A 27,859-nucleotide genomic window follows, 5' to 3' on the forward strand; every position below is an offset into this window, starting at 1 on the left:
GGTATGATGAACACAAACATCCACGAAATGATGCAATTGTGTTACTCTCATGACCATACATGTGAATCAGCTCGTATGTTATTTATGCATTTTCAATATAGTCATAATTTTGTCCGTAGATAGTAACTATTTTTAAAACATAAGCTTTTTTAAATTGTATTGTAATTTGAAATTATAATTATGGTCATTACTATAATACAAACTTCATTTTTATAATGGAAAACTTTGGTATTATTTATTTCATTTGTAAACGATAGGACACTTTATTAATAATGAATACTAAATTACTTAACTTCATTATGACAAAATAAAGTTATTTAATGTAATAATTTAACATTCATGGACGGTTACTATTTATTACTTTCTATTGTTATTCAAAATATTTTTAGGACACTGTATTTTTTGCACATTCTTCAATAGTATTTTTATCTAACATAATTTTATCCTACATTATTTATATTCCAAGTTTTATTGACTTCTATTATTGTTAATTGTTTATTTTAATGTTTAAAATCTTTCACAAATGTTATTTTTTTTTCGTATTTTTCCACATTTATGCTTTAGGAAACAAGCAAAAAATACAACGTAGAAGGAATACTTATGATGATTTTCATATAGATACTTATGTTGAAATAAACCTTATAATTACAATTAAAATTATAGAACGTTTATTCTAGAAATTTTTTAGCTTAATGCTAAAACATCTGATTCTATACACCTATTCTTTTTTTCTTATTTTTATATAAATATATAATACGTATACGTTTCATGATTTTATTGTTGGATATGTAGGAGCAGCATAGTACTATCCAAAATGATTAATATCTAAAGTACATGTGAATAATCAAGAGAAACGCGATGAATGTTAATATATATATGTGTATATATATATATGTATATATATATATATATATTGTTATTATTAATATTTCGGTCACAATACAAAGTTTCTGAACACAAAAAATTCAAATAATTATCTTATGGAAACATTAAAAATTGTGTTAAATTGTTTCTTTTAAGATGTTAAGATAAAAATAAATTTATTTTTTTTTTAATTCGCTTGCAAATAGCATTATAATTTTTCATTTAAAAAAATGTATTTTATACTTTCTTTTATATTAACTCATTGACTTATCATGATGAAATTAATCTTATTTTGTTTATAATTATTATGTATTTATATCAATTGTAGTAAATTATATCTTTTTATTTATAAAATAATGGTAAGTCAGTGAGTTAATAAAGATAAGAAAATAAAACTTACAAACAAATCAATGAAAAATTATCAAACCTAATATTAAAGAGTAAGGATCTCGGACGCTCGAGATTCTAACAAACGTTCCATTGAACTAACATCTTTACACCATCCATCAAGTCGTTGAACCATTCCAGCTATTTGTGTACGATCTAATACCCGAGGCTGTACCCATGTCATGTTTACTGTCCCTGCTACTTGATCAATAGCACCACGAACTAAACCTTGAGCTAAAGCTTTCATTACTAATAATTCTACCTCACCTAGAGGCAAACGAGTTTCTTGAGAAATTTCCGCAAACGTTAATTGTCTATAATAAAAAAAAATAATTTAATATAGACTGTTTTACAATATCTAGTTCCTTAATATATTTAGAATAAAAAACACACACACCTGTTATTAGCTTGCCGTTTGAAAGTCATTTCCATAAGACATAGAAGAGATATCTTTTGTCTTAACTTTAATTCCTGTGCAGCTAAATCAGCAACTTTGCTCCATTGTGGCTTTAATTTTTCAAGAGCAACAATATCACCAGCATTGAAAGCTTGTAATAAATCAACTAACCAAGAGTTTGGTGTACTTTTCAAGGACTGTAAAACTGGATGAGCTAGTAATTCTCCAAGATTATATACACCTTCACCTAATAGTGCAGCTAATCCAAGGAAGAATGCATGCTGTTCTTGTTCTTGTCTACTTAAGCTATTTAAATCAATACAACCCAAGTATCTGAAATATAAAAACCAGCTCAAATGTATTAATGAATTATGATTATTCTCTGTTGTTAAAGATTTAATAACTATAACAATACCTTAAAGCAGTACGATAATACTCAGCATGTTTTCCTTGAAGACGATAAAGGCGACTGGCTAATAAATAAAATCTACCATGAACTGTTGTAACACCATCAGCATTATCTAACATAGCTTCTACTTCCTCTATAATTTGTTTTGCTTGTTCTTGGTTATTTAATTTTTCAAGCAAAATCTGTCCTGTAAGGACTTTACACAAGGCAACAGCTTCATTACAGCTTTTAACTTTAGATTCTGTTTTTTCCAAAAATTTAATTGCTCCATTTTTATCTTGAAATTGTTGTATTACATGTGCTAATATTTCTACCAATGATAAAGGATTTATCCTAAACATAAGAAAATTTTGTATAATCATAATAATACATCGATGATTTTAATCGTCATATAAGAGAATAAGTGAGGTTATGAATTAACATTTCGAAAAAATATATATACTGTGCTTACTTATTTTCAAATGTAGATAAAAAGTTTACGTATAACTGTACTAATTTATCTTCTTTCTGCAACGCTGGATTTTTGACAAATGTTTCTAACTTGAGTGTTAACTGATGCCAAAGCCTGCAAGTCACCGGACAATGAAGTCCAAATAAATTTTGTTTACTAAAATATGTATGTAATATAAAATATTTTACAAAAAATACTTTTTATTATATAATTCTTCGAGTTGCGCCCATTCTGCAGCCAATTCCTTGTCTGCAATATTTTGATTTTGACTCAAATATGTATTAACATCTTTTGGTGCCACAGATACCGCCATCTTTAATAACAATGACTAAAGTCGAATCAGCATAATGAATTAAGTTGATACAAAATTTATTCTAAAAAAAAAAGAAACATTTTATTACTATTTTATTTTATTACTTTTATTACTATTATTATTAAAGTTTATTTTTATAGTATTTAAAAATATAAAATTTGTTTACGAAAAAAAAAAATTTATTATTCTCCATGATTAGAAAATAGAAAAAGAATGAATACAAATAGCATGCAGATTTATTATTTCGAAAAACTATATAAAGTTTAATACTTCTTGTTAATCAAATTCGTATTTGTTTAGTTTTGTTGCTACTTATTTCCTAGTGATATAATATATAATTTATATTATAACTATATATTAAAATTTTCGTTAAAATATTCAAATATAGTTGTATTATATATGTTTGTACACAAATAATTGTTATTTATGCATGAATGATTAATTTAAAATATTACTTTCTAGTAATAATATCAAATTATACAATAATATTGCGCAGTAAAGCAATAAGAATAGAATATCAAAAATTATTATCAAAATAATAAAATATAATATGTAGGGGAAATAATTAATATTGAATTATTTGATTTATTCGAAATATAACAGAATATATTCTTTTAAATATAGATTCTCTGTTCTTTTATTCGATATCTAATATTTGATATAAAATTCGAAAATCATATTTATCAAAGAATATGAATCAACATAAGGAATGATACGTATAGCGTAGTTAAATGTATACAGTATTATGCAAAAATGAAAAGATGATGCATGGAAAAATGTAAACCTGATTGGTCACTGTTTAATACCAGGGCCGATTAAGACTTTTAAAGGCCCTAAAGGGTTAAAAGATTTTGATAGTCTTTTATACATCAAACTTCCTCCGATGTAATATTTTCTTTCACCTTTTTGTCATGTCCTTTTTTTTTTTTTGTTTCGTATGTATACAAACATTTAGTAATATTACTGCTGTGTGTACATACAAGATTTAAAAAATTAGAGAATTTTTATGATACCTCCATTTTCCAATGTTTTAAATACGTATTTAATTTGCTTATTGGCTAATCTAGTACTATGTAATAGGTTTAATTTTTCAAATATAATTATAAATATCGAATACCTGAATTTTTGTTACTATGCAAAAGTATAATATTTGCAAATTATATTACATGACAAAAAGAGTGAACAAAATATATCGATACCAATCGGAATAGATAGATAAAAACGATATAATACGTTAGTGTAGACAAAGAATAATTCTTAACCATTAACATAACACAAAGTGAGCCGATTTAGTTATTCTAATACTATTCTATCGTATATGTAATATGTATCGTCAAAAATCTAAGAGTAGGGATTTCATAAACATTAAACTGATAATTCATGTTTAATAGTAATAGCAATAGTTTTATCTTCTATCAATAGAATATAATTGAATTATATCTTGTATATTATTTGTGATTAATATAATTATATATCAGTATTTAAGGTATGCAAGTGATTTCAATGATAATTATTTTGCTATTCTCACTTAATCTTCATGAAGCTATTCCTTTACAATCTTCATTTTCTCCTGTTATTGTTATGGCAGACTATAACAAAGAATATAAACATGTCATAAATTCTGATGTTGTATATATGTTTTTATACAATGTTACAAATGTAAGTATAAACATCTTTATACAAATTAATGTCATAATATTTTATTATATATTTTATACATTATATAATCTTGTGTTGCTTTCAGATAAGTTTAATGGAAACAGTAAGAATAAATGTTGAAAGCAATGCTAGTAACGATGAACCTCTTATAGTGTTTGTTCATGGAAATAAAGAAACCTTATCATGGCAAATCCCTCTTGTAGTTAAGAGTAGACATTTTGATAATTTAATGTATAACAAAACAAGTCGAACTATATGTCCAACCAAATATAAACATAAAACAGTAAAAGATGAAAAACTTATTACTGTTACTTTATCCACTGCTAATATTCAAAATATTTTATTCAAGCTTAATATGACAATAGAGAATCATTTTAATTTAAAGTATGTATTTTTTATATATTGTAATAAAATTAAAATAATGAAATAAATACGAAGAGACAATTACAATGAAGATAGAGGAATGTTAATCATTTTTTTTGTTTTGATCTTTTTTCAGCCTTGGAGAAAACAGATCAATAGAAATTTCACCATCTCAACCTGTTTATTACGGTTACACTTTCTCAGAAGAAATAGAAAGTTTTGTAATTGTTCATGTTAAGTCTAGTAGCGATATCTGTATGATACTTTCAATACAAAATATGTCAGTAAGTTTAAATTTTTATAATTACTAAATTAACATATTATTATCAATTTTTAAATATCTTTTTTAGTGTCCTGCATTTGATTTAGATGACTCTATTGAATTTTCTGGTTTTTGGCAAACTGTGAATCGACAGGGTGGTATACTTGTACCAGTAAATATTTTTATTGATATAATGATAATACGACTTCTAATATATTTATTATATTAGAAATAAAATAAGAGAGAAGCTGATATTTGTTATTAACACTACAACTATCATATCAAAATATGTAACTGCTTTTGGCAATATTAATGTTGATTTTTATTGAAATAGAAATGTAGTTATATATATCAAATTATTTTCAATATAACACTTTAATTATTATTATTTAATATATACAATACTTAAGCACACATTATGATTCGGTAGTTGTAATGTTTAGTTTCTTTGAAAACAGAATTGAAGTTGCATTAATATGTTTTAGAGAGAAAAATACCCTTTGGGCTTCTTCGTAGTACTTACAGTAAAAACTGATGATACAGATTGTTATGGAGTTCCTTTTATGAATCCTCTACGAGTTAAGCATGTGATATTAACAATAAAAGCTAGTATTACCAAACGAGACTATATTATTGCTTCAGGATTAGTGGTACTTGTTATTTTTAGTTTTTGCGTTATCTATGCTGTAAGCATTGTGGTATCAAAAATTAAAGAAGGTAGAGAAATTAAACAATTATTATATGATCAGTCAGAGCATATTGATGCACCTATTCCAAGTTCTTCAACAGTAGAAGAGGTAAAATAATACATTAATTATGTAATAAAAGAAATTGGAAAATCTTTTGATTAAATACATTAATTACATTGCAGATTGCTCCACAACAATCCATATCTATAGATGAAGATTCTTCGCTAGATGAAGATGATATTGATGTAATGGAAGATGCTTTTTCTGATAAGGAAGTTATACGAACAAAACGTGTACTTTCGGTTTGTGATTTAGCTCGTAAAGATCCAAAAATTCTTAGGCATAAATCTCGATTATATTTCTATTACTTGATAACAATTACTATTTTCTATACTTTACCTGCTATACAATTAGTGTTTACGTATCAGTATATACTTGATATTACTGGTGATGGAGATAACTGTTATTATAATTTTTTATGTGCTCATCCAATTGGAGCACTATCAGATGTCAATCATGTATTTTCAAATATTGGATACATTGTATTGGGTCTTTTGTTTTTATTTTTAACATATTGTCGAGAACACAATGAATTTGAAAGAGAAAAAAATAAATGTTATGGTATACCACAACATTATGGATTATTTTATGCAATGGGCACTGCGCTTGTTATGGAGGGGATACTCTCAGGATGTTATCATATATGTCCAAATCGAAGTAATTTTCAATTTGGTAAGAAAAAAATGAATTTGTATTGGAATGTTTTAACTTCTTTTTATGTTATTAAGACAAAGATTATATCATTTATTTAGATACGAGTTTTATGTACATCATAACTGTGTTATGTATGATTAAGATTTATCAAACTCGTCACCCGGATATAAATGCTCGAGCATCAGTTACATTTGGAATTTTGGCATTGATTATCTTCATAGGATTGATAGGAGAGCAGAGTACTTCAATATACTTTTGGATTACTTTTACGATCATATATCTTTTAACTTGTCTATATATGACCATTCAAATTTACTATATGGGACGATGGAAATGTAAACAAGTGGTAGTAAAAGTAATACAGGTATCTTTACGTATTTAAATTTGATATTCTAATTAATGATGTTCATCTAGTTAATTTTGTTAGGCACAATTTATTACTAATTTCATAATTTTTTAGTCTTATAAACATGACGCTCGTTCTGGAATTAGACATTTGTTTCAACCTTTGTACCTGGGACGCTTTCTAATGCTTGTTGTAGCAAATTTATGTAACGGTGTTCTCGCAGTATTTGCGAATATGTTTCACATACACAATTTTCAAACATTTTTGTTAATTATATTATTGTCCAATTTAGTTTTATATATTATTTTTTATATTATTATGAAGGTATGTACATATACATGAATAATTATATTTATATAGTTTATCTATATATTATTAATTAATCTATTTTGTAATATTTCAGATCTTTCATAAAGAACGAGTTCTACTTCGACCATTGATTTATATTCTTTTATCATTTGTGTCTTGGAGTGCTGCTTTATATTTTTTTATAAACAAAACTATTTCATGGGAGTATACGCCAGCACAATCGCGTACATATAATAAACCCTGCAACCTCCTAGACTTTTTTGACAACCATGACATTTGGCATTTCCTGTCTGCTATAGCGCTATTTTTTTCCTTTATGGTACTGCTTACCCTAGATGATGATTTAATTGATGTACATCGAAGTCAGATACCAGTCTTTTAAAGACAATGACACGAATGAACGGAGTATTCCGAATTTCTTTTTTATGTTTCTAACGATATGACTGCTTGTAATATACATTTGACCTTGATATCGATGAATTAAAAATAGTATAAAATATATATGTATGTATAAATGTCATTTAGCAACTATTCCTTATTAAATGCCTTATTTCCTTTAAACATTCAAAATCATAAAATTTTGTATGATCTATCCCTTTATACGTATTAAATTGTTCCTAAAAAGCACAGAATTTTTTATAGTTTGTACCATGATCGAAAATATAGTACTTAATACCTTAAAATTATTTATCGATCTTTTTTATCGACGAAAATGGAAAATATTGATGTACATATTAGTCGTTCGGTAAAACAAAACACAACGAACATTCTTTTTCCTAAAAAATGATGCATATATATATATACACATATATTACACACATATATTACACATACATATATACATACATACATGCACATATATATAATGTATGTATGCATGTACATATATATATATACACACGCGCGCGTGGATACACGCACGCGACACACACACGCACACATCACACGCGCGCGCATATATACACATACAGGGTGAGTCTCGTAACATGACGATTTCAAATAACTCATAAAATATTTGTTCTATAAAAAAATATTTCATATAGATGGTTTCCAAGGGAACGTATAATAGTCTAATCAATTTTATGTTATTTTGCTTCTTTATCAAGATATGAAGGTCACCTTCAATTTTTTAGACGAAACAGTTAACATTTCTTCCCGAATTCGGATGAAACGTTGAATTCTACATAGAAAGATATTACTCCAAATCGGGTCTAAAATACATAGTTCCTGAGATATTAGCAAAATAAATTTTATTTTAAGCGATGTTCAAATTGCTGCTCGTTACAATTAATTCAAGTACGTAATTTTTTCATCGGTAAGCGAGAAACCTTCTCAAGAGTTTCTACTGTTATTGTAGAACATGTACGATTAATATTTTCTACTGTCATTAAAGGCTCGCGATAAACTTCGTTTTTCTTCATAATCGAGCGGTGTTAAATCTAGCGAGCGAGCTGGCCAAACAATGATATTACTACCATGTCCGATCCAACGGTTAGGATACGTTCTTATTTTACATACTATATGTCACCCTGGAAACCATGTAACATCTATACGAAACATTATTTCGTACAACAAATATTTTATGAATTATTTGAGGTCGTTATATTACGAGGCTCAACCTGTATACACACACACACACACATGTATATACATGTAATATAATTTCTATATTCATGAATACACTTATTATAAACAAAGGGCACACTTCGCCACGGTTTAGGAGATGGCAGTGATACTGTCTGACACTCGATAGCATCACCGTTGAACTTGTATAAGACACAAGTTCGTTTACTTTCTATCAAGTAACGCTATCGATAGAAACAATTATTAATCTTCCAAAAATTATACTACTCCCGTACAATTTGCTATTAACAAGAATAACGAATGTCTGTACAATTAATTCTAATATAACTACATACACCAGGTACGCAGATAGACAAGAGATTTTTTTTCAATTTCAAGAAACATTAGGACGAAGCACTTGAATCATTGTGGTGTACTTGTGTGGTCGTTTCTATCTGTGATAAAGTTCTTTGCAATTCCGCACGTTCTGCTGGCTGTAGTCTGTGTGCAATTTCTAAAATTGCATTCAATCTCACTTCTGGGCAAGCTTCAAGAGCTTCTTTTATTCGAGAAACAACTGCGTCTTGTTTTACACAAGTGATGTTACGCGAAACAACACTATTTTCATCTTTATGTTGACTTTCTAACCAATTCGTTGCAGCTTCATCTTGATCCCACAAATAAGATTCCGTGGCACCTTTATCTTCTATAAACCATCGACGCAACATTGCACCCACTTGTCTAACATCTAAATTCTGTTGAGTTGAAAGAATTTCCTTCTTTATTTCATCCTCCAAAAGTCTTCTTCTAAGTCGCCAATAAAGTAGTTTGCGCGCTTTTCGCCATGGAATAATATCGTGAATGGTATTTTTTTCGAACATCCTTTCTGGTGTGTCATGAAGATCCGCGAAGTGAACAGCAACTTGGCGATACATAGGTTCTAAAGCTTGCTCTCTCTTACGTATTTGACTCTCGATTTCTGCTCGTTCTTCAGTTGAATTTGTACTAGATAAGTTTTCCTAAAACAATGATTAATTTCATGTGTTAGTAAATATACAATATATAGCCTATCATTTATAGAAGATAAATAAAATTAATTTTTATGATGATAACAGAGAATACTTACTTTAAGTTTCTGAATCACTATATCAACCCTGTGCATGGCCTTAATTATGTCTTTAGTTCTAAACTTTATTTCTACTATTGCACCAGCTTCTAGAACTCCACCTCTACTTGTATTGTCAGCAAACATTTCCATATAGCGAGGATTTATCATTGGGTCAACAACAGCCCAAGCACCACCTCTTAACTCTCCATTTGGTGGAATATATACAAATATTGGCTTGGTATATTCTCTTAATCCGTCCACAATGTAAGCACCGAATTTGATAATTTGCTCGTACATATCTATACACGACATATCGTTAGTAATTAATCCAAAAAGTAATAAATGTAAAGTTTTCATAATTATTTAAAATTGATAAAAACCTTTCATTCCACCAGAAAATCCTCTCCAATTAGCGAAAATAAAAAGTGGAAGTTCTTCTTTTCCAAAATCTTTAATAGCTTGAGCAGTTTTATACGCACTATCAGGAAACCATACTTGTCCTGCTTGAGATATCGTTTTAGCTTCTGAATCAAAATTAGCCGGATCAGCAGGTAAATGCAATTCAACAGTCCTTGTTTCTACTGCAATGACACCACAAGGAATTCCACCTAATCTAGCCCGTCCTGTTACTACAGTTTGAGCCCAAGGTCTCATTATTTCCTATAAATAATATTAATAGTTAGGAAATCTTAGCTTTTATTTATTCAAACTAAATTGTTAAGTACATAATATTTATAGATAATATTAGTATAAAATAAGATATACCTGCCAAGAGCCACGATCAAAGAATCCACTATCCCAGTAATTTGTACCATCTTGTATTTTACCTTCAAGCATTAATCTTGGGTCATAAGCTGTTTTTGTAGGAACATAAGTGATATCTCTATCAACTGGATCAGAAAGTGGTGGTGACAATATAGGAAGAGGTGCACCCTTATATTTGGGACAGTAACTTAACCACCTTAAAGCAGTGGCAACACCCTCCAAGTCTCTTACATCAGTTGCATGTGATACTCCATTATTATGCATAATTTGTATACCACCCAATTGATTGTTACTAGCATATACTTCACGACCTAATACAGCATTTAATGCTTTATAGCCGGTTAAAATGATGTGAGAATTTTCTATTTGGATAACCCTTTGACCAAGACGTATTAAATAAGCACCGATACCGATAGCCCGGCAGGAAACGATGGAAATTGTAACTATTTCATTATAGGCTTTTGATGTTTCTCCGGCAATCATACCAGCATATTTTAAATTTTCTACTCCAAGACCGTCGTCTTTACCAATAATATCGGTAATTTTGTAACGAGATTCGCCCTTATCTTCAATGAGTGAAGTTTTCACAGAATTAAGCGGCGCTAAACGCGCGTAATCATCCGGTGTTAAATATATATACTTAAATCCTTTTTCTGGTTCACTATCATCCTCCCAAGCAATTCTGAACAATGCTTTTACTTCCTCTGCTAAACCAATGCGAGCTCCAGAATTTGCAGAAAAGTATATTCTAGGAATACCAAGCTGTCTAGCTCTTTCCGATGCTCTGCAGAATACTAGATCTTCTTTAGGACCAAAGGAACCAATTAAATGTGTTAAATCATTCGAAATCAGTATAACATCTCTGCCAGATATTGGATATTCTGGTGTATAAAGTCTTAATCTCCAAGCAACCATACCAACATTATTCTCCCCAGGGAGACGTTTCTGTTCCACTAAATTTTCACCTTCTAAGACTAATTCCGCAGAATCCATCACAGGATTTGGAATCGTTATATCAGACTGTGGCCTTTCTTCTATGTATTTATGCCATAGCTTTTCAGTTTGTTGTCTAAACATATCTGGTAAATCATACACATATGTTGTACCAGCACTTTGTGCTTGAAATCGTTTTGCTTGAAGATAATCTTTGGTTAAATATGGCGTAGAAATTGGTAAACCATGCATAGGCCCTGGTCTCCAGGCAACATTTGCCGTCGAAGAAGGATAAGATTCAAATCGAATAACACCAGTCTTTGGATCAGTTGTTTCTGTATAAAGATGCAAATCTATACTGTATCCACTATCATTAGCAATGCATAAACGTAGAATGGACGTTGATTTTCCTGGTGCTGGGCGAATAGTCATTTTGATCTCAGCCTGCCGCACTCGTAATTTCCATAATCTTGGTCCATATCTCAAAACCATGCTAGTTACACTTTCTTCTATTCTAGCTGGATCCATAATAACTGTAGGTACAAAGTTCAGGAAAATATGATTGCATTCCGAACGTTTTGCAAGTGGATGTGAGAATGCAACTTCTAATTCATCCATGGCTTCTAATAAAACACGTTCACCTTCGTTGTGCAGATAATCAAAACTGGCCTCCTTCGTGATAAGATCAGAGTGTCTTATAATGGAACGAATGAAGAACCGATAATCTGTAACCTGTTGCCCTTTAGCAACTTTCGCTTGGCCAAGATAAAGATGCATTTTTTGATTCGAAGTTGGTAAGGCTTCAAGATCATAAGTTCTCATTCTGTTTAATTCTAATTGAAAAGCGCAACCAGGCTCAAGATGTCGATAAATCTTATCTTCCACGAAACCGTCTCTCTGACGGAATGTAAAGAATTTTGGGAACTGTCTTTTTTTTAAAACAGCAAATGTAACTCTTCTTATATTTCGCGAGACTAGTTCTTCTTTGTTTGTGGCACACCAATCTCCAAAGCGTTTCGCCAGTGCAGTATCATCGTGATTTTCCTTTTCTTGGACGGCAATGCTCAAAATATGTGCTGGTTCTGCAGGTCGTTCGCCAATTTCCACTGGACCACTAGCTTCTGCAGTACTTAAAGATACGTTTATAGATGTACTAAGTCTTGATTCACTACCAGCTGCATCTACTGCTTCCAACACTTTGGCTGAAACTGAAGTAACTGAAGATAAATCTTCTAAGAGATCGAGAACTTCGTCAGAGTATCGAACAAATTGATCCATATCTTGGAAAGCTGCCATAGCTCCTACTCTGTGATTAATTGGAGATTGATTCTGCCTGTTGGGATGATTATTAGGCAATAAAAATTGAAAGTGTACAAGTGGTACTTCACCTGATAGCTCTAAGTGTTGCAAACAGGTTAACTCGTAACTAATATAAGCTCTACGAACATAAACTTCTAAAGCAGCGTTACAAACTGTACGATTGGAATGGTAAAAGAAATCGTGTAAAATATCAAAAATAGATGTTTCGGAAAGTATCAATTTCTGTAGATTTTCTGGATGAAAATCATGACCGTACATGTCTACCGCTGATAAAAATATAGATTCCATTTGATTATGTCTTAATTCATAAGCAGGTTGGTGAGCAGCAATTAAAACTTGTCTTGCACGTAATGCTACACGACTGTGTTCTGTACGATTTAAGCTCGTTAGTTCCGTCAGCGTGCTCGACAATTCGTCTGTGAGACCAGGTTCATTTGCCCAAAGATGATCTATGAGCATCGTTACTAAGACATTTTTCTTTGTGACTTGATTATGACTGAAGATCATGGCCGTTACCATTGCCACATCATCTTTATATTGTTCTATTAAAGCTGAAACACATTTATCGTAATGTCCTTGTTGGAATTGACTTTCGACGGTGTAATATTGTAAAAGAAGTTCGTGAACAGCAGTCTTCATTCTTCCACGTATTCCATTTCTATATCTTTGTACTAATTGGACTATAGCTTGAGTAGTTAAGAAGAATACATCGCGCTCAGCTCGCTTCGAAAGAGTTGCTGCATGTCCATCAATTACAGCAGCAATTTGTTGACTAGGAAATTGAGCTAAAACAGATGTTATATTTCTTTCATATAGTGACATCAATTTCCTAATTTTCTTCTCTACAGAAATTGGAATTCTTCCTGATATCGTTGCAATTACTTCTTGAAGTTCAAGCAACGGTAAACTGGGATCACGAAGGGAATTCATAAACTTTTCAAGAAGTTCTCGCACTCGAGGTATATGATACGGATCTGGTAAACAATATCCTCCCAGAGTATTTTCTAAAGCGGTTCTGTATTTAGCATGAAGATGATTTAATTTTTCAGAAATTGCTGGAGGTGCAGTTTCTGGAAATTGACCAGTGTATTCTTGGGCTTTCGTTACCAAAGACGGATCATCCAATTCTAACCGAGCAATCAAGGTACCTGCCTCGAGAATGGCACCCGGTCTTTTAACGTAAAATACACTACCAGCTTCACTCGCAGTTATTGTCATTACCATTTTCATGACTTCAATTTCTGCGTAAGCTTGTCCAGCGTTCACGTGACCACCATCCTCAACCAAATAGCTGACCAACTTTCCAGCTGACGGTGACCTTAATAAAGAAGGATCGTTGTCCTTTTCAAAGATGCAAGTTTGATTTCCAATGATAATTCTATAACGATCAACTTCCTCTCTCATGTAAGTCGTAAAACTTGCACCATCCAAAGAAAGCAACAGTCCACCATCAGACAATCTATGTACTTCTACTTCTTTATAGGAGCCGTTCATAACAAGAAAATAGCTATTGGGGCCTGATTTGGCAGTTTGTATTTTGTATTTATATCCGTCGTTAATGAGTTCAACCTGAAAAATTTGGTTAAATTTTGTAATATTTGTAAGAAAATTCTGTGTGTACAAAAGCTAACGATGTAAAAATAGACTTACATCGACAACATTATCTAAATCATTACTGGCTTGTATTTGTCCCTTTTCTAATGCTGTTTCGAATCCGGTAAAAGCGGCAGTGATGGTTCTATCAGCGATATGAAGCGCGCCACATGTTATTGCTAATAATACATCTGGTTTATCACTTCTAACACGTTCAGCAATCAACAAATCAAGCCAAGCAGTGTCTATATTATTCTGTTGAAAGGATTCCGTTTCTAATAACGTGATCAAGTATTCGACAGTGGTTCTGAAATCACCCCTAATGCTCAATTCCTTTAAAGCTATAACTAAATTTTCTCGAGCCTGGTTACGATCTTCGCCCCAAGAAAAACAATGACCAAATTGCGAATCTGCGAATTCGTGGAGACCTCCAGAAGCTCCTACCGAAAAGTAACCCCAAACATTTTTCGAGGATCGAAAATTCAGTTCTTGCACAGTACCCGAACTTGGCTTGAAACCTAGTGAATATATTTGTTACAGTGGAATTCTATAATTTTATCAAATAACGTACAAGCTTTTGTAGAAAATGTAACTTGTACCTTCATCAGGATTTTCACTAGTAATTCTTGCTGCTATTACATGACCCCAAGGTTGAGGTTTATGTTGCGGTTGATCGAAGTCAATAATGCTATCTCCCCATGGACTTTCACCATAAAGAAGGCGAATGTCTTTAATATGATGTAGAGGCAACCCCATAGCAATTTGAAGTTGAGCTGCTGGCAAATTAACATCAGATACCATTTCTGTACAGGGATGTTCCACTTGAAGACGTGGATTCAGTTCCAAGAAGTAATATCGCCCGGAAGTGTCGTACAGGTATTCAACAGTGCCTGCGCTGACATATCCAACCATTTTGGCCAACCTTACAGCAGCCTATTACGAAGCAATATTTCAAAAATATTTTCCAAACGGAATAAAATTTTCGTTATAATGCTCATCGATTAATTCACATTTAAAAAATCAGATATTTCCTATTCATATACATATGATTCGTAATTACTTTTTCCATTTCTTCGAAAACTTCAGGTTTAGCAACTACGGCTGGCGCTTCTTCGATAATCTTCTGATGTCTTCTTTGAATAGAGCAGTCACGACCAAATAACGATATTGCATTTCCATAATTATCAGCCAGCAATTGAACCTCTAAGTGACGAGCACATTTTGCCAATTTCATAATGAATATCGGAGATCCAGGTATCTCTGTTTGTACCTGCCTAAGAAAATTGTTAATGTTATTTAATATACGACATTTCTAACTATCTTTTATGTAACATTTGCAGCTGACCAGTCTTTTAATTTTCGTGCATTTAATTTGAAAAGTTGATTCTTACCTAAATAACGTAGGCAATTCTTCAGCGTTTTCGACCTTCCTGATACCTTTTCCACCACCTCCTTCGCTAGCTTTCACCATGATAGGAAAACCTATTTTATTAGCCGCTGCCAGGCATTCCTCCACCGTCGAAACGCACCCCTTTTTGAAAAGTTCCGAAGATATTTTTATTTTCTTTCCACTGTATTGCGCTTTTAATTCCGAACCTGACCAGGGAAGTGTCGGTACATCTGCAGTTTGTGCTACAATGCTAGATGCAATTTTATCTCCAAGGGCCCACATCGCTCTCTCGGATGGTCCTAAGAAATGATTATCACTTTTTCTTACAACCACTCGTTTTTTATACAAAATTTATACCTTGGAATAACATTGAGCCACGTTTTCATTATCTTACCAATGAAACACATATTATTTTTATGAAGTAATTCTGGCAATTTCGGATTTTCCGATGCATGACCCCATCCTGCCCACACTGCCTGGACCTGAGTGCGTACGGCAATGTCTACGATTAGCTCCACGTTTGCATAATTGTTGTTGTTGGTTCCACCCGGTACAGGTACGTACTGATCTGCCATTTTGATGTATTCCGCGTTCGCCTTCAGATCTTCCGGAGTCACCATAACAACGAAGCGTACAGCCCGTTCGTTCTTGAACATTTCGTACGACCATCGTCGAATCGAACGCATGCATTTTACGGCCGCTATTCCGTTGTTCGCAATCAGAATCTACGAATCGAAAAGCTTTCTTATTACGCATCGATCATCCACGCGTTATCGACAAGCGTGAAATTTCAACGTTATAGAGATACTAACCATATACAGGAAGAATTCGGAGTAGAAAATGTTATTAAACGATCCACTGGCGGTGACAATTGAAAAGTAAAATATACAAATATTTTACTCGTATCGGGCACAAATTCAAACTGACGAGGATACGAAGGGTATAAGATAGGCTTAACGGCGATTAATCATTCTTGATACGTATCGAGTAACGTGATAAAATTCAAACAACAACGAATCGAATTTACGACGGCGAGAAGTAGTCGAAATTAAAATCGTTTGCTAAGTAATCTTTAAAATGGGATTTTACCATGTTGCTTCAATTTTGATTGGAAATTTCAAGGGCACTCCCGAGGTAAGATAATTCGTCTCGTACGGAACGATCCTCATGCTACATGGAGATTATGCTAAAATACGACGGAACAGGTGTGATAGCCTATCATTCAAGATCATCCAAGGTCGTTCGAGGTCAACTACTAAAGTCGTTCAACGATTATTGCGAAACTGTACGGTGAGTGCTTCGTGACATACTCAAGCGGAACGCGATACATCTGCACGTTTAATGACCTCCTTCTGTGCTTACTTATTTTACGATCACCTAACGCGTTCTAAATGTAGTACAAATACAGTATCATATCCTCAAAAGGAAAAAAAAGAAAAAAATCATTGTACATTTAAACTGTATTTCCTGTCAAGAAATCAATCGCTTCTATCACGAAATCCCACATCGACATCCGCGTTAACGTTTAAAATTTGATGTTGCTTAAATACCTACTTTTTCTAGACCCGAAAACAACAATCCTCATTAACGCATCACTCATCGACCTTGATTCACTCTTTTATTCGTTAACGATCGCTGTATCCAAAGTTATTCTTCCGAACTGGTCGTTAACGATTTTAAATAATTTTCTCGCAAGTCTGTATTTCTTAAAACGCGGTAATAAATTGAAAAGTGATTTTTTAAATCGTTTAATAAGCGCCGATACTCCAAAGCCGATTAAGGGCCGACATACACGTGCGATCTTTTCCGTCACGATTTCGCGAGATCGGTGTATCCTATCTTGTTTTTAGCTGACGAGAAAAGAGAAAAGATATATCGCAATGAGATCGCAAGGGGAAAAATTGCACGTCTGCATCGGTCAACAAATAAACTTTCAGTTGTTAAGCGATGGCGTAGAAAAACAGATTAATAAATTGCCGATAAGTGACACGTTAAGTCGTCGTATTCTTAGTGGTAAACAAACGATTTAAAACGTTCAAGGGATTTCTTTTTACATACGCGAAACGATAAGTCTCCTTTGATTCACAACGATCTACGCCAACGTTGATCGTGAATCAATCGTTAAACTGCAGTGTTTCTCGCGATTCTGATTTATACACGAACAATCTACCTGTCTCGTAATTTTATCATGGGAGACTGACAATTTTATCGAAGTCTAATGGGAACCACGAAAGGGATGATTCGAAGTGGTTCTTACCTTGTTGATGACTCTCGTACCGCCGAAACGATGGACATATTCCTCAGGTGTGGCAATGGTGAAGTCCTTTTCATACAGCCGATTTTGGGTTTGTATCATCACCGTGCCCTGTGACATGCTGGGCCTATGAAATCAAACGATCCACGTGTTACTATTCCGTCCTAGATCGAACCATTGCACCATTAACGATCAACTTTGATTCTAATCTCGAGACACTCGAAGAATCCCAACGAACCTGTGGTAATCGCTTGGAAATTCACCGTGTTATCCCAAATTTTACCTATTTTTACTTGTTGTCGAACTATTTTTCGTTAATTTAAAGAGAGGAAAAAAGAAAAAATAATGGCACCGATACGCAGACGAAGAGACAAAGATAGAGACAAAGATATGTCAAGTCGGTACAGGTATTTCCCTAGATATTTCAAGGTGATTTTTATCATCCATTAGCGAGGAACACGTGAATGACAGCAGAGAAAGTATACGAACCGTTAATTTAAGCGGCTCACGCAATGCCATTCCTACAACTCCGTAACGCTTTCTGAACCTTCTACTTATGTATCTCGCCTAGATACATTTTTCTTATTCCTACGCACGCGTTGCTTCTCTTCCCGTGCATCGCGTGTAACAAAAACCTCCGGCAACGTATGACAAGAATCGAAAACGACTCCACGTGGATTCACGCGGCCACTATCTTACAGGATGTCGTAATAATCATCGGTATTTCAACGTCTCTACGGAGAAAAGGCAAATTTCGAACATCGTTTTACTCGTTTTCGTTGACACTCGTAGAGAAGAGAGGAATAAAGGACTTTACGTGCTTCTCGGAATTATCCTTCGATCGAGAGTGAACGATTACCGATTTACTATTTATGATCCACCGTCCAATGGTGTATATGTCCAGGGATTATCGGGTCACTCCGTAAGTAACGTCGTTTGTAGTTACGCGCCTTGAATCCTCTACAGCGAAATCGAACACGATGGCTGTTATACCAAAATTCGCGAGTTATGCTTAAGTCAGCTGTCGAAATCGTTACAAACGTTACAAAAATTAATAATACGGAAACGTTGATGAATCGAAAAGAAATTCCGTTCCGTGAATGACTCGATCGTACCTAGTGGAGTATAAGTGGTAACTACCGATTCGTTTTCTAAATATGGCGTCTAAACTCGACAGATTTTCGTTCTTTTAGATCACGACGACGTTAGATCACGAAAACGCTACAATTTAAACCTTTAAACAGAGGAATAATTGGAAACAGGGAAATTGAGAATAATTGGAGTCTACTATCTATTTCTCGCGACATGTCTCCCGTTTCGCACAAGTGTTCCTCGTTCAACGTTCGAGCAGAAAAGAAATAACTGGAGACAACTGTTTGCTGGAAGAAGGACCGTCTTCTGTGAAGGCCAACGAGCAAAGTCCATGAATTTTCAACGAAACAATGATACGACGGTGTGTACCAATCTTTCCGCGGGATTCTGACATTCGAAACTTCAAGGATCTAGCTTGGTAGGCACGACAGAATTCGGAAATAAAAAATGTCGCACGTCAGCGAAATTCAGGGAAAGGTTTCCGATACTAATTCATACTAAACGTGAATGTACGACGAAGAGATATAGCTCGTTAGATTCTGTGTCACTGTGATTCATATTTCGACAAACTACTAGAGGAAATTACTCGTTTCCTAGTGATTTACCTGTACGTTTCTTCCCCTTTTTTCCTACCGCGTAATTTATTTTCTCAGATCGATGAACACGTTAATCGATTCGAAATCTAAATGTAAAGTACTATTTCTTAACTCATTGCTCTAACATTTACCTGTTCGTTTCTCTCTTTTCTCTTCGATCTTTTACCGCGCGAACGCGTTAGTTTTCTTTTTGTAGACAAGTTCGTTAACCAATTTCGAATCCAAATCCGAATTCAAGATACTTTTTAGACTTTTCTTCTAATCTATTAATCAAACAAATTCTAATACAACGAAATGCATTACGTTAATCCAGTGCTGGGTAATTGTTGCTCTTTTGTTGACGTTTCCGCTGACACGGCCATTTCGGTCGAAGTTCCAACGTTTATTTTCGATGTACCAGCCATCAGGTTGTCGGAGCTCTTCCAAATAGGATCCTTTTCTGTACTTTCAGCCAATACGAATCTTTTCAACCGTCTCATTTCGTAATCATTTTACATTCGATCCCTGTGACGATCGGAAGCTTCACGATCGACACTCTTATCACGATGAACGAATCCACGTTAAAAACCCATAACAATCCCTCGTCGCTTTCCATTCCACTATGATTCCATATCAACGATTCTTTACAACTTCCTCCTACGCGAGCTTTACCTCTACTATTTTTCCCGCTCGTCTCTCACCATCTTACACGTAAAAGCCTTCCGTCGAGTATTCCTGGTTCCACTTTAACATCTTTCCACTTAAAATTCAGAAGTTTTTCCCCAAATTTACCTTGCACCACTATTTAATTACTAGACGATGTCGACTTTTATACGACGTTCAACTCGAAGGCCGTATTTCATTTCCGGATCGAATACCGGTTCGCGAGGTCGTCGATGATTGATACTTCCGTCGATCTAAACACGTTTATTCCCGAACCTTACGACCAATTTCCTTTCACGAGGTTCGACAAACGTTTGTTCGAAGAAAAACACGCGTATATTTTCCCAGGAATCAGAAGGATCTGTATTAAATTGCTAACTTCCGCTTTCACCGATCTCCTCATCGTAGATCACGGATCGCGTTCTGCTTAGACACGGTGTCCAAGCGTGTCGACGATCGACGATACATCCCAGTGGTCTCGATCACATGTTTGTCAGAATTTGGTTTCGTTGTCACGCTGCCAATTTCTCTGCGGGTAGATACAGGACAGCGTTTACGATGTTCGCAGGTGATTAACAATCCGACGAGTTTGCATGACGGAAGGTCGAGACGAACATTTGCGTGCATGTAGAATGAAAAAGGCTGAGACTGTCGTCATCGATCCACAAAATTCGAGATTCGTTAAGAGTATACAGTTTCGTTCAGAGAATCATCGGATTAGAACTATCAGCTGGTATTTAGGTCTGTCGATGCTTTTGGTTCATCGACATGGGTATCGTTGACACCGATTTTTCATGGACAGGATGGATGACTCTTCGGTATACGTTTTTGTATCGATTTATGGCGCGAATATGGAATATGACACAGATTCGATGACACTCGACTCACATATCGGGAACAGAGAACGACGGTGGCCCGGAAGCGACTAAAATCACTGTCCAACATTCTTAGAAGGCTCGTGGTCACTGACAAGCAGCAACGTGGACGGTATATACCTTTCATCTGATGTTCCCCCTACCTTATAACACGTTGCTCGAGGAAGTAACGTGTACTAAACGGAGAAATGAGTGGCCAATTGGAGACGTTTGCCTTTCTTTTACTTTTGTTTCTGCGAGACGTTTCCGTCCGTGTACTATCTCCGTTAAACTTTGCCCGAGATATTCGGAGACCACCGTTTGACGTAATCACGGGCTACCGTAAATTCGCCGATTAACACACCGAGGAGTGATAAGTGTTCGTCTTTCGGCCGTGAGATACGTGAGTATCTTCTTTTTCTCAGATCGAAACTCTGATACCGGACACGTCTCGATCCTTTTATTTAGCTTCTCGGTTTGAGACCGCGTATCCTTGAATGTACATTTATGGTGATACGTTTCGAAACTAATATTTTAGTATTTAATATTTTAATTCCGAGGCGAAAACCCTGGAGCGTGATAAATTTCTCGATGAATACTGTGGCTACGTTTCTCGAAATAAATTCATGGGATCGATTTCTCAGCAAAATTGCCGGCGACTTTATTGGAATAGATGTTTGAGATCAAACGTAAGTAGAAACTGCGAGATTTCTTTTTGAATTAATTTTTTCTCGAATAAAAACCGTGGCAATTCTTTTGAAAATAAATTTTTTTCGTCTATCTTTACGTCGAAGTCGAATAAAATTAATTTCGCGATAAGTTTCCGCGCATAGTTGCAGCTGGTAGAAAATTGCGACAAATTAATCAAATCGCGATAGACTAGCAAGATCACGACGAATTTTTAGTTTTATTCAGGTCTTCGTAGACACGCTACTTACCGGTCGAAATTAACGAAAGAATAATAAAGGATTACGTAACAGGTTGAATATAGCGACATCAGTGGCAAGGTAATTGGAAAATTGCACGCCGCAAACGTACTTAATCCACGAACTTTCATTAAGCAACCGTACACATCTTTCGTGTTTTCAGATAGCAATGAATACGACCTCCAAGGATGTAGCTACTTAGGAGAAATACCAGTGGATCGTAATAAGATGTCGAACGTGATTACGACCGGGGCCCATTGCGTATTTCGTATTGATCATCGAAATTCCCTTTTACACATTTGTCTCGTCAAATGTGAAAGTAAACACAAACGAGCCATTGCTTCATACGCTGAACTTCATAATAACTTGGCGCATCGAGTTCGAAATAAACAAACTTGAAATTCCTTGCGACACGACGCGAAAGAAGATCGTTGCTTTTCCATCCGCGAAACAATTACGCTTCTTTCGTTAAAAATTCGCGAAAAATTTGTTCGCTGAAGTACGAAAGAGAGAAAGAACCTTCACAAATCGAGCGAGATCAAATGGAAAGGAAAGAATATTTCTGGAGCATCAAATCCAAGAATCTGTATCATTCCTAAGGTTCGCTGGATTCAGATTCGTCGAATGTTTCGTAAAACACAATGCGATTTCAACGCTGCGAACGTCATTCATCGTACATGCATGTCGTATCGGGACTGCAAGGTATGCTACTTTTTTCTCTCTGCATTTCTTTTTTGCGATTATATAATTTGCTAACATTATGAAGTCCGAGATCCTTGCCGTCTAAAGATCCCAATGTTATATCTGTTTTATTCACGACAATCGAATTGACGTTGATAGACCGTGCTTCGGGAATGTCGTTTCTTATTTGAAATTCAAACCATTGGGATAACAGTTGTAAATACTGCAGGGTTCAAAGTCTTCCACGCGACGATTGTGATTCGTTGTGGTTTAGCCAACTATTCTGAAATCGGTTCTACTTATTTCAGCTAAACCGAAGATCCTCTGGTAGCTAATCCGTACAGATTACCATATCGAAAAAGCATAATTATACGCGGAAATTTCGAAAAAATTTATGAATGATACATGTACTTCATTATAATAAAAATAGAAGGCGAAAGAGAGAGGGAAAGAAAATTGCTCGTGGTGTGTGTATATGCACGTGTGCGTGTGCAAGGAGGGAGAATCAGGAGTTACGTTCGTGATGTCATTAAAGTGCATTTATAATATACGGACGTAACGTATCAACACGAATAATTATAACGATGAAGGAAACTAACGAGCGATGATAACATTTATACAGACTAGTTTCAAAGGTAAGATATACGTTGATATGCTAGTCGATTAACGATATATCCTATCGCGCGATTATGTTTAATTTGCGCGGTTACACGACCGTCGCTATTTCCGTGGTTTACTTAGAAAACAATTGATTAGCCCGCATTATCAAAGATCGCGCGAGTAGTAATTGTTCAAGGTCTTTCTCAAATTTTTCGATATTCTCAGTTAATATTAAACTGGAGTGATAGCAGAAAACGAAGGTCCACGATATAACGCGATCTTTTTTGTCCTATTCGAAAATTCATTTTGCAACAGCGCCACTTCGTAATATTCAGATTACGTGTCCTCATCTCACGACGTTTTATCAAAGTATTCGAGTATTTCTCAAAAGTTCAGCCGTAACGAGAGGAGAAGATTTGTTTGCGAATCGCACATTAGAAAAACTACTGGATATACGTGCTGAACGAAGCATAATATTTCAAATCCCTATCTAAACGACACTTTTATATCGTATATCGATAAAAACGAGACGAATAATGGAAAATTGTAAATAAGAACGAGGAGAAAAAGTTTTGCGTGCAACGACAATCTTTCGTGTTGCACAATCACGTATTCTCATTACTATTCAACGACGTTCGAATGATCCGATGAAACGATTATGCTTTATTGGTCACGTAAATGAAAAATTTTCACGATTGCGCGGAACAGGGAGAGAATGTTACCAAACACGACTACGTATTTACTTCGAACTTAGAATATTAGTTTTTTAGTTATTAAATATTACAATAATCAATCACAATTATCCAAGATTTTCGAAACTTCCCATTCATCCGTATAGAACGTTTAAAGATCATTGTCACGATTCGTGAAACATTGTATCCGACACACCAACGAGCAACGTTACTTCTGGCACCTCGATTAAAACGGAGCCATCTACTTCCCTGGCTGATCAAAATTCTCGAATTTATATCTCTCAACTTCTTTCTACCCGCTCTTCATCGTTCCTCATAAAATCCGATCTTTCAACGAACTCGCAAACAGATTCTTTCCAAAAAGATTCTCCTATCGAAGATCAGAGATGGCCACCTGTATCGAAAGGATTCTCAGATGAATCTTCTCAGGTCAAACGAGGAAGACCCTTTCTTAGCCATTGCGACTATATTTTGAACGTCGATTTTTACCTGTCCGCAGTCTAAAATCTTCGAAGTCTAAAAAAAAAGGGGGGGGAAAAAAAAAAAATGGAAGAAAAAGTCACCTGAGCCGCTTGCGGCGCTCGATCAAGCCAGCCATCGCATTGTACTGCACCTGGTTTAAGGCCAAATCGTTTCCTTCGGACGGGAAGCTATCCTCCACTTCCAATTCCTCAGAGGGATCGTTGTCGGGATCCCCGACGACGAAGCTGACTGGATTATCCGTCATGGTACCGTTGGAGTTGACGGCACTGTTCTCGTCCTCTGTCGATGATCTCTGCACGACTCCTCTGTTATCGTTACCTTCAAAATTTGTGCATGTGAAGATCGATCGTATCTTATACCATCCAGCATCCTGAGCAATCTCGTGGCCAGGGTTTGCATGATACTTAAAAATGCACTGTCGCGTTCTCCCCATAGCAGCTCGCGACTCCCGTTTCCGGTCTAGCACCAAGGGCCACTCGCTACCTCTTTTTTCTTATTTATTGAGTTTATCTAATTGTTTTCTTTTTTCTTCACAATTCCGACATCGTTAACTCGGTATCGATCCGTTTACGTCTAATGCAAATTCCATGCTAATTTATCGAAAAGGATTCATAGCATTTCCATCATCATAGACGACATAACCGAGAACGAACGTGCAGCCTGCAGGAAATGTTTGCTCGATTCTCGAGAAGTTTCGTCTGGTTCTTTTAAAGTGTCGAAACTATGAGAAAATTCTGAAATGGGGAGTGGCCCTCAATTCTCGCGTCGTGAAAATAAGCTGCATGCAGTTCCCAAGGGATGAAAAAAAAAGCGTCTCACCACCAAACGACCCCTTCACCCTGGTTATGCAATTTACCCGCGATCCGACACGCAGTTACCGTTTGCATAAGTAAAGATTCCGACTAATCGTCCAACTTCGATGAACCCCAGGGTCGTCATGCAAACGAGTAATACAGATGCGTGAATTTCATGAGAAGCGATTGATCGTGGATGCAATTAACTTTAATACATAATGAATAAGAGAATGAATTATTATATCGATGATCGACGATGAATAGTATCATCCTTGTTAAATAAAAATATCTCTTATAACATATATACTGTCTGTCATATATACGTTTACGTAATCTGCGAGATAACGGTAATACGCGATAATTTTATTCTCTTATACTAACCAGTCGATTTAAATTTTTTCCAAAAATCGCCTCGATATCGAGAGCAAAAATTTACGAATATTCTTGAACTATCCTTGAATAGGTACTCCTATAGCTAGTAAAATACGATGTAAAATACAGTAAGACATAAAATAAACGTTCGAAGGTAAAAAGTCACGGAAAAATTAGTCGTTGAACGCAAGACCGACTTGACTTCAAAAATGGCGAAATTCAATCGGTAAATATACTTAGACCTCTACCAACAGCGGAACAGAGTGTCGACTAGAATCGTTAACGAGTCGTAAGAAAAAAAAGTACGACCGACTCAAGCCTTCGTACGATACTACAAAACTCGAATGATAACCGTGATCGAAATAAATCAATTATATCCGCCACATGATACGCGTATGTGCAAAATGATCCACGTGTTAATGACACCACCAGCATCACCAGACATCGAGTTAAGCCTTTCAAACCAGCCGCGTTAAATCGTACACCAACTGCACACCCATACCGATTTGCAAAATCGTATCTGTAACACCTTTGAAACTCACGAATAAACTGTTAGTACTCGATGGCTCACGAGTGAGGATTAGTCAAGCTTGATAAGAGCCATCTACTTGTTTTACTTATCTTTCCCTGTTTTCGGGATTTTGGGCAAGAGGTGAGCACTAGATGGAGGGTAAACGGCTGTGCGAATAGGGATCGAGAAGTAAAATCGAATCGGCACGTATGGAGATACCACTAGTGAAGATGGATCAGGATCGGGAGAAACCCAAAATGCGAGAGAAACAAAGTGAAGCGACCACGAGGCGAAACCAAATTCGAAAAGTCTGGTTACTCACCCTCGATTCTTCTACCAATGTACAGTGAATGAATTGCTCGAAATATGTCAGCCCACCACCCTTGCTGTGGTTGATCCGTGAAAACGTGTCCAATGCGAACGTATCGGCGTGCTATCACAGCGAACGTGAAGCCGAAGAGTACGGGAACAAAGAGAAAAACGGCGGAGGGAACACTTCGGGAGTCACTTTGTGAAGCTTGAACAAGACCTTGAAAGAATTTGGGAGGATCAAGCAGGACCCTTTTGCCCGATTTTTTTCTGGGACAGACGTTCGTTTCGTTTCGTTTCGCTTCGAATCTCTCCGAACACCCTGTCCCTTACTTCGCCGATCGCAACTACATGGAAGTATTACGCTAACTCGTTCCGTTTATCGTGAAGAGACAATATCAGAGCGCTACTATGCGTTTCGCGTTGGAGACGAACTTGGTCCGGGAGTGGAATACTACGCGAACCTTGGAATCATCCGATATAAACGTATTATAAAACAGAAAAAAAGGAAAAAACTGAAGGAAAGATTAACCAAGTTAGTGGTACAGCTTTCGCTTAACTAGTCGCTCGAGGCCAGTAACATTTATTGATAGTTTCAGTGAAAATATCGAAACAAGGGTGAGTCGAGAAGGTACCAAGGTTCGCGTAATATTTGAAGTGGACCAAGATAGAACTCGTTGAAACGCTTTAGGGAGAACGCAATTAAGTTCGCCACGAGTTACCAACGTATTTCAACGATTTAGGAACATGTACCCAAAAAAGAATCCAGAAGACCTCGAAGCATACCAGATACTGCTTGAATCCTGGATATCAGCGTTCTTCGACACGACGACTTTTCCGCTCTCCTCTTGCCCTCTTTACGGTTTTCACGAGCGCAAGTAAACGGGTTTTAAAAAGAACATAACGAAAAAGAAACAAAATGGGGAAGAAAAATGAAAAAACAAAATAAGAAGAAATTAATACGAATGTGTAGTATAATAATCGTTGCGACGGTGAACGATTATCGAGCACTAATTATTGTCCTTTGTTTACGACGTATGTAGTAATTCCTTCGGAGAACACTCGCGACTTCTTATTTATCTGGTTTCCTGTATCCTAACCGCGCGATCAGGCATTCATACGACGAGCCCTCGTCATCGTCGCGCTTCTATTACTACTTCGTGTTTCACGTCGACGAGCACGAAAGGAGATACGACAACGCACTGCCGTGCACGCTGT

General features: G+C 35.2%; 3 protein-coding genes across 11 annotated transcripts in view; 1 reads left to right on the forward strand and 2 right to left on the reverse strand.

The window, feature by feature from the left end:
- Window positions 1-1,194: 1,194 nt before the first annotated feature.
- Rpn9 (regulatory particle non-ATPase 9) lies at window positions 1,195-4,400 on the reverse strand. Of its 2 annotated transcripts, XM_017900614.1 has the most exons (6): window positions 4,350-4,400; window positions 2,706-2,882; window positions 2,509-2,622; window positions 2,064-2,390; window positions 1,649-1,981; window positions 1,298-1,565 (listed from the first exon to the last, which is right to left on the reverse strand). In XM_017900614.1, the coding sequence occupies exons 2-6, from the start codon at window positions 2,819-2,821 to the stop codon at window positions 1,298-1,300; spliced, it is 1,158 nt and encodes a 385-aa protein (XP_017756103.1). In that variant the 5' UTR covers window positions 2,822-2,882; window positions 4,350-4,400. The 2 variants fall into 2 exon arrangements, with proteins under 2 accessions (XP_017756104.1, XP_017756103.1); XM_017900615.1 differs by lacking the exon at window positions 4,350-4,400 and having other exon boundaries at window positions 1,195-1,565; window positions 2,706-2,821.
- Window positions 4,310-7,692, forward strand: LOC108547905 (SID1 transmembrane family member 1). Its single transcript, XM_017900616.1, has 9 exons — window positions 4,310-4,480; window positions 4,566-4,864; window positions 4,980-5,127; window positions 5,194-5,277; window positions 5,591-5,902; window positions 5,977-6,526; window positions 6,607-6,872; window positions 6,969-7,178; window positions 7,258-7,692. Exons 1-9 carry the CDS (start codon window positions 4,310-4,312, stop codon window positions 7,543-7,545), a joined length of 2,328 nt encoding a protein of 775 aa, XP_017756105.1. The 3' UTR covers window positions 7,546-7,692.
- Window positions 7,693-8,137: 445 nt separating this feature from the next.
- Window positions 8,138-27,859, reverse strand: part of ACC (acetyl-CoA carboxylase) — a 24,639-nt gene continuing 4,917 nt past the window's right edge. Inside the window, exons 1-13 of one of the 8 annotated variants that reach the window (XM_017900682.1) lie at window positions 27,395-27,841; window positions 26,655-26,861; window positions 24,736-24,973; window positions 18,093-18,216; window positions 16,230-16,560; window positions 15,837-16,134; window positions 15,506-15,719; window positions 15,045-15,378; window positions 14,503-14,963; window positions 10,600-14,421; window positions 10,215-10,494; window positions 9,853-10,133; window positions 8,138-9,745 (exon numbers count right to left, since the gene is read on the reverse strand). In XM_017900682.1, coding sequence (XP_017756171.1) covers window positions 9,131-9,745; window positions 9,853-10,133; window positions 10,215-10,494; window positions 10,600-14,421; window positions 14,503-14,963; window positions 15,045-15,378; window positions 15,506-15,719; window positions 15,837-16,134; window positions 16,230-16,560; window positions 18,093-18,216; window positions 24,736-24,973; window positions 26,655-26,861; window positions 27,395-27,425 — 7,236 coding nt within the window. In that variant the 5' untranslated portion in view covers window positions 27,426-27,841 and the 3' untranslated portion in view covers window positions 8,138-9,130. Of the gene's footprint in view, window positions 9,746-9,852; window positions 10,134-10,214; window positions 10,495-10,599; window positions 14,422-14,502; window positions 14,964-15,044; window positions 15,379-15,505; window positions 15,720-15,836; window positions 16,135-16,229; window positions 16,561-18,092; window positions 18,217-20,080; window positions 20,810-24,735; window positions 24,974-26,654; window positions 26,862-27,394; window positions 27,842-27,859 lie in introns of those variants that run through there. The other 7 variants (XM_017900688.1, XM_017900681.1, XM_017900685.1 and 4 more) reach the window with 7 other exon arrangements.

This window comes from Eufriesea mexicana, unplaced genomic scaffold (assembly GCF_001483705.2).
Source record: "Eufriesea mexicana isolate 0111107269 unplaced genomic scaffold, ASM148370v2 scaffold1312, whole genome shotgun sequence".
NCBI classification, from domain to species: domain Eukaryota; kingdom Metazoa; phylum Arthropoda; class Insecta; order Hymenoptera; family Apidae; genus Eufriesea; species Eufriesea mexicana.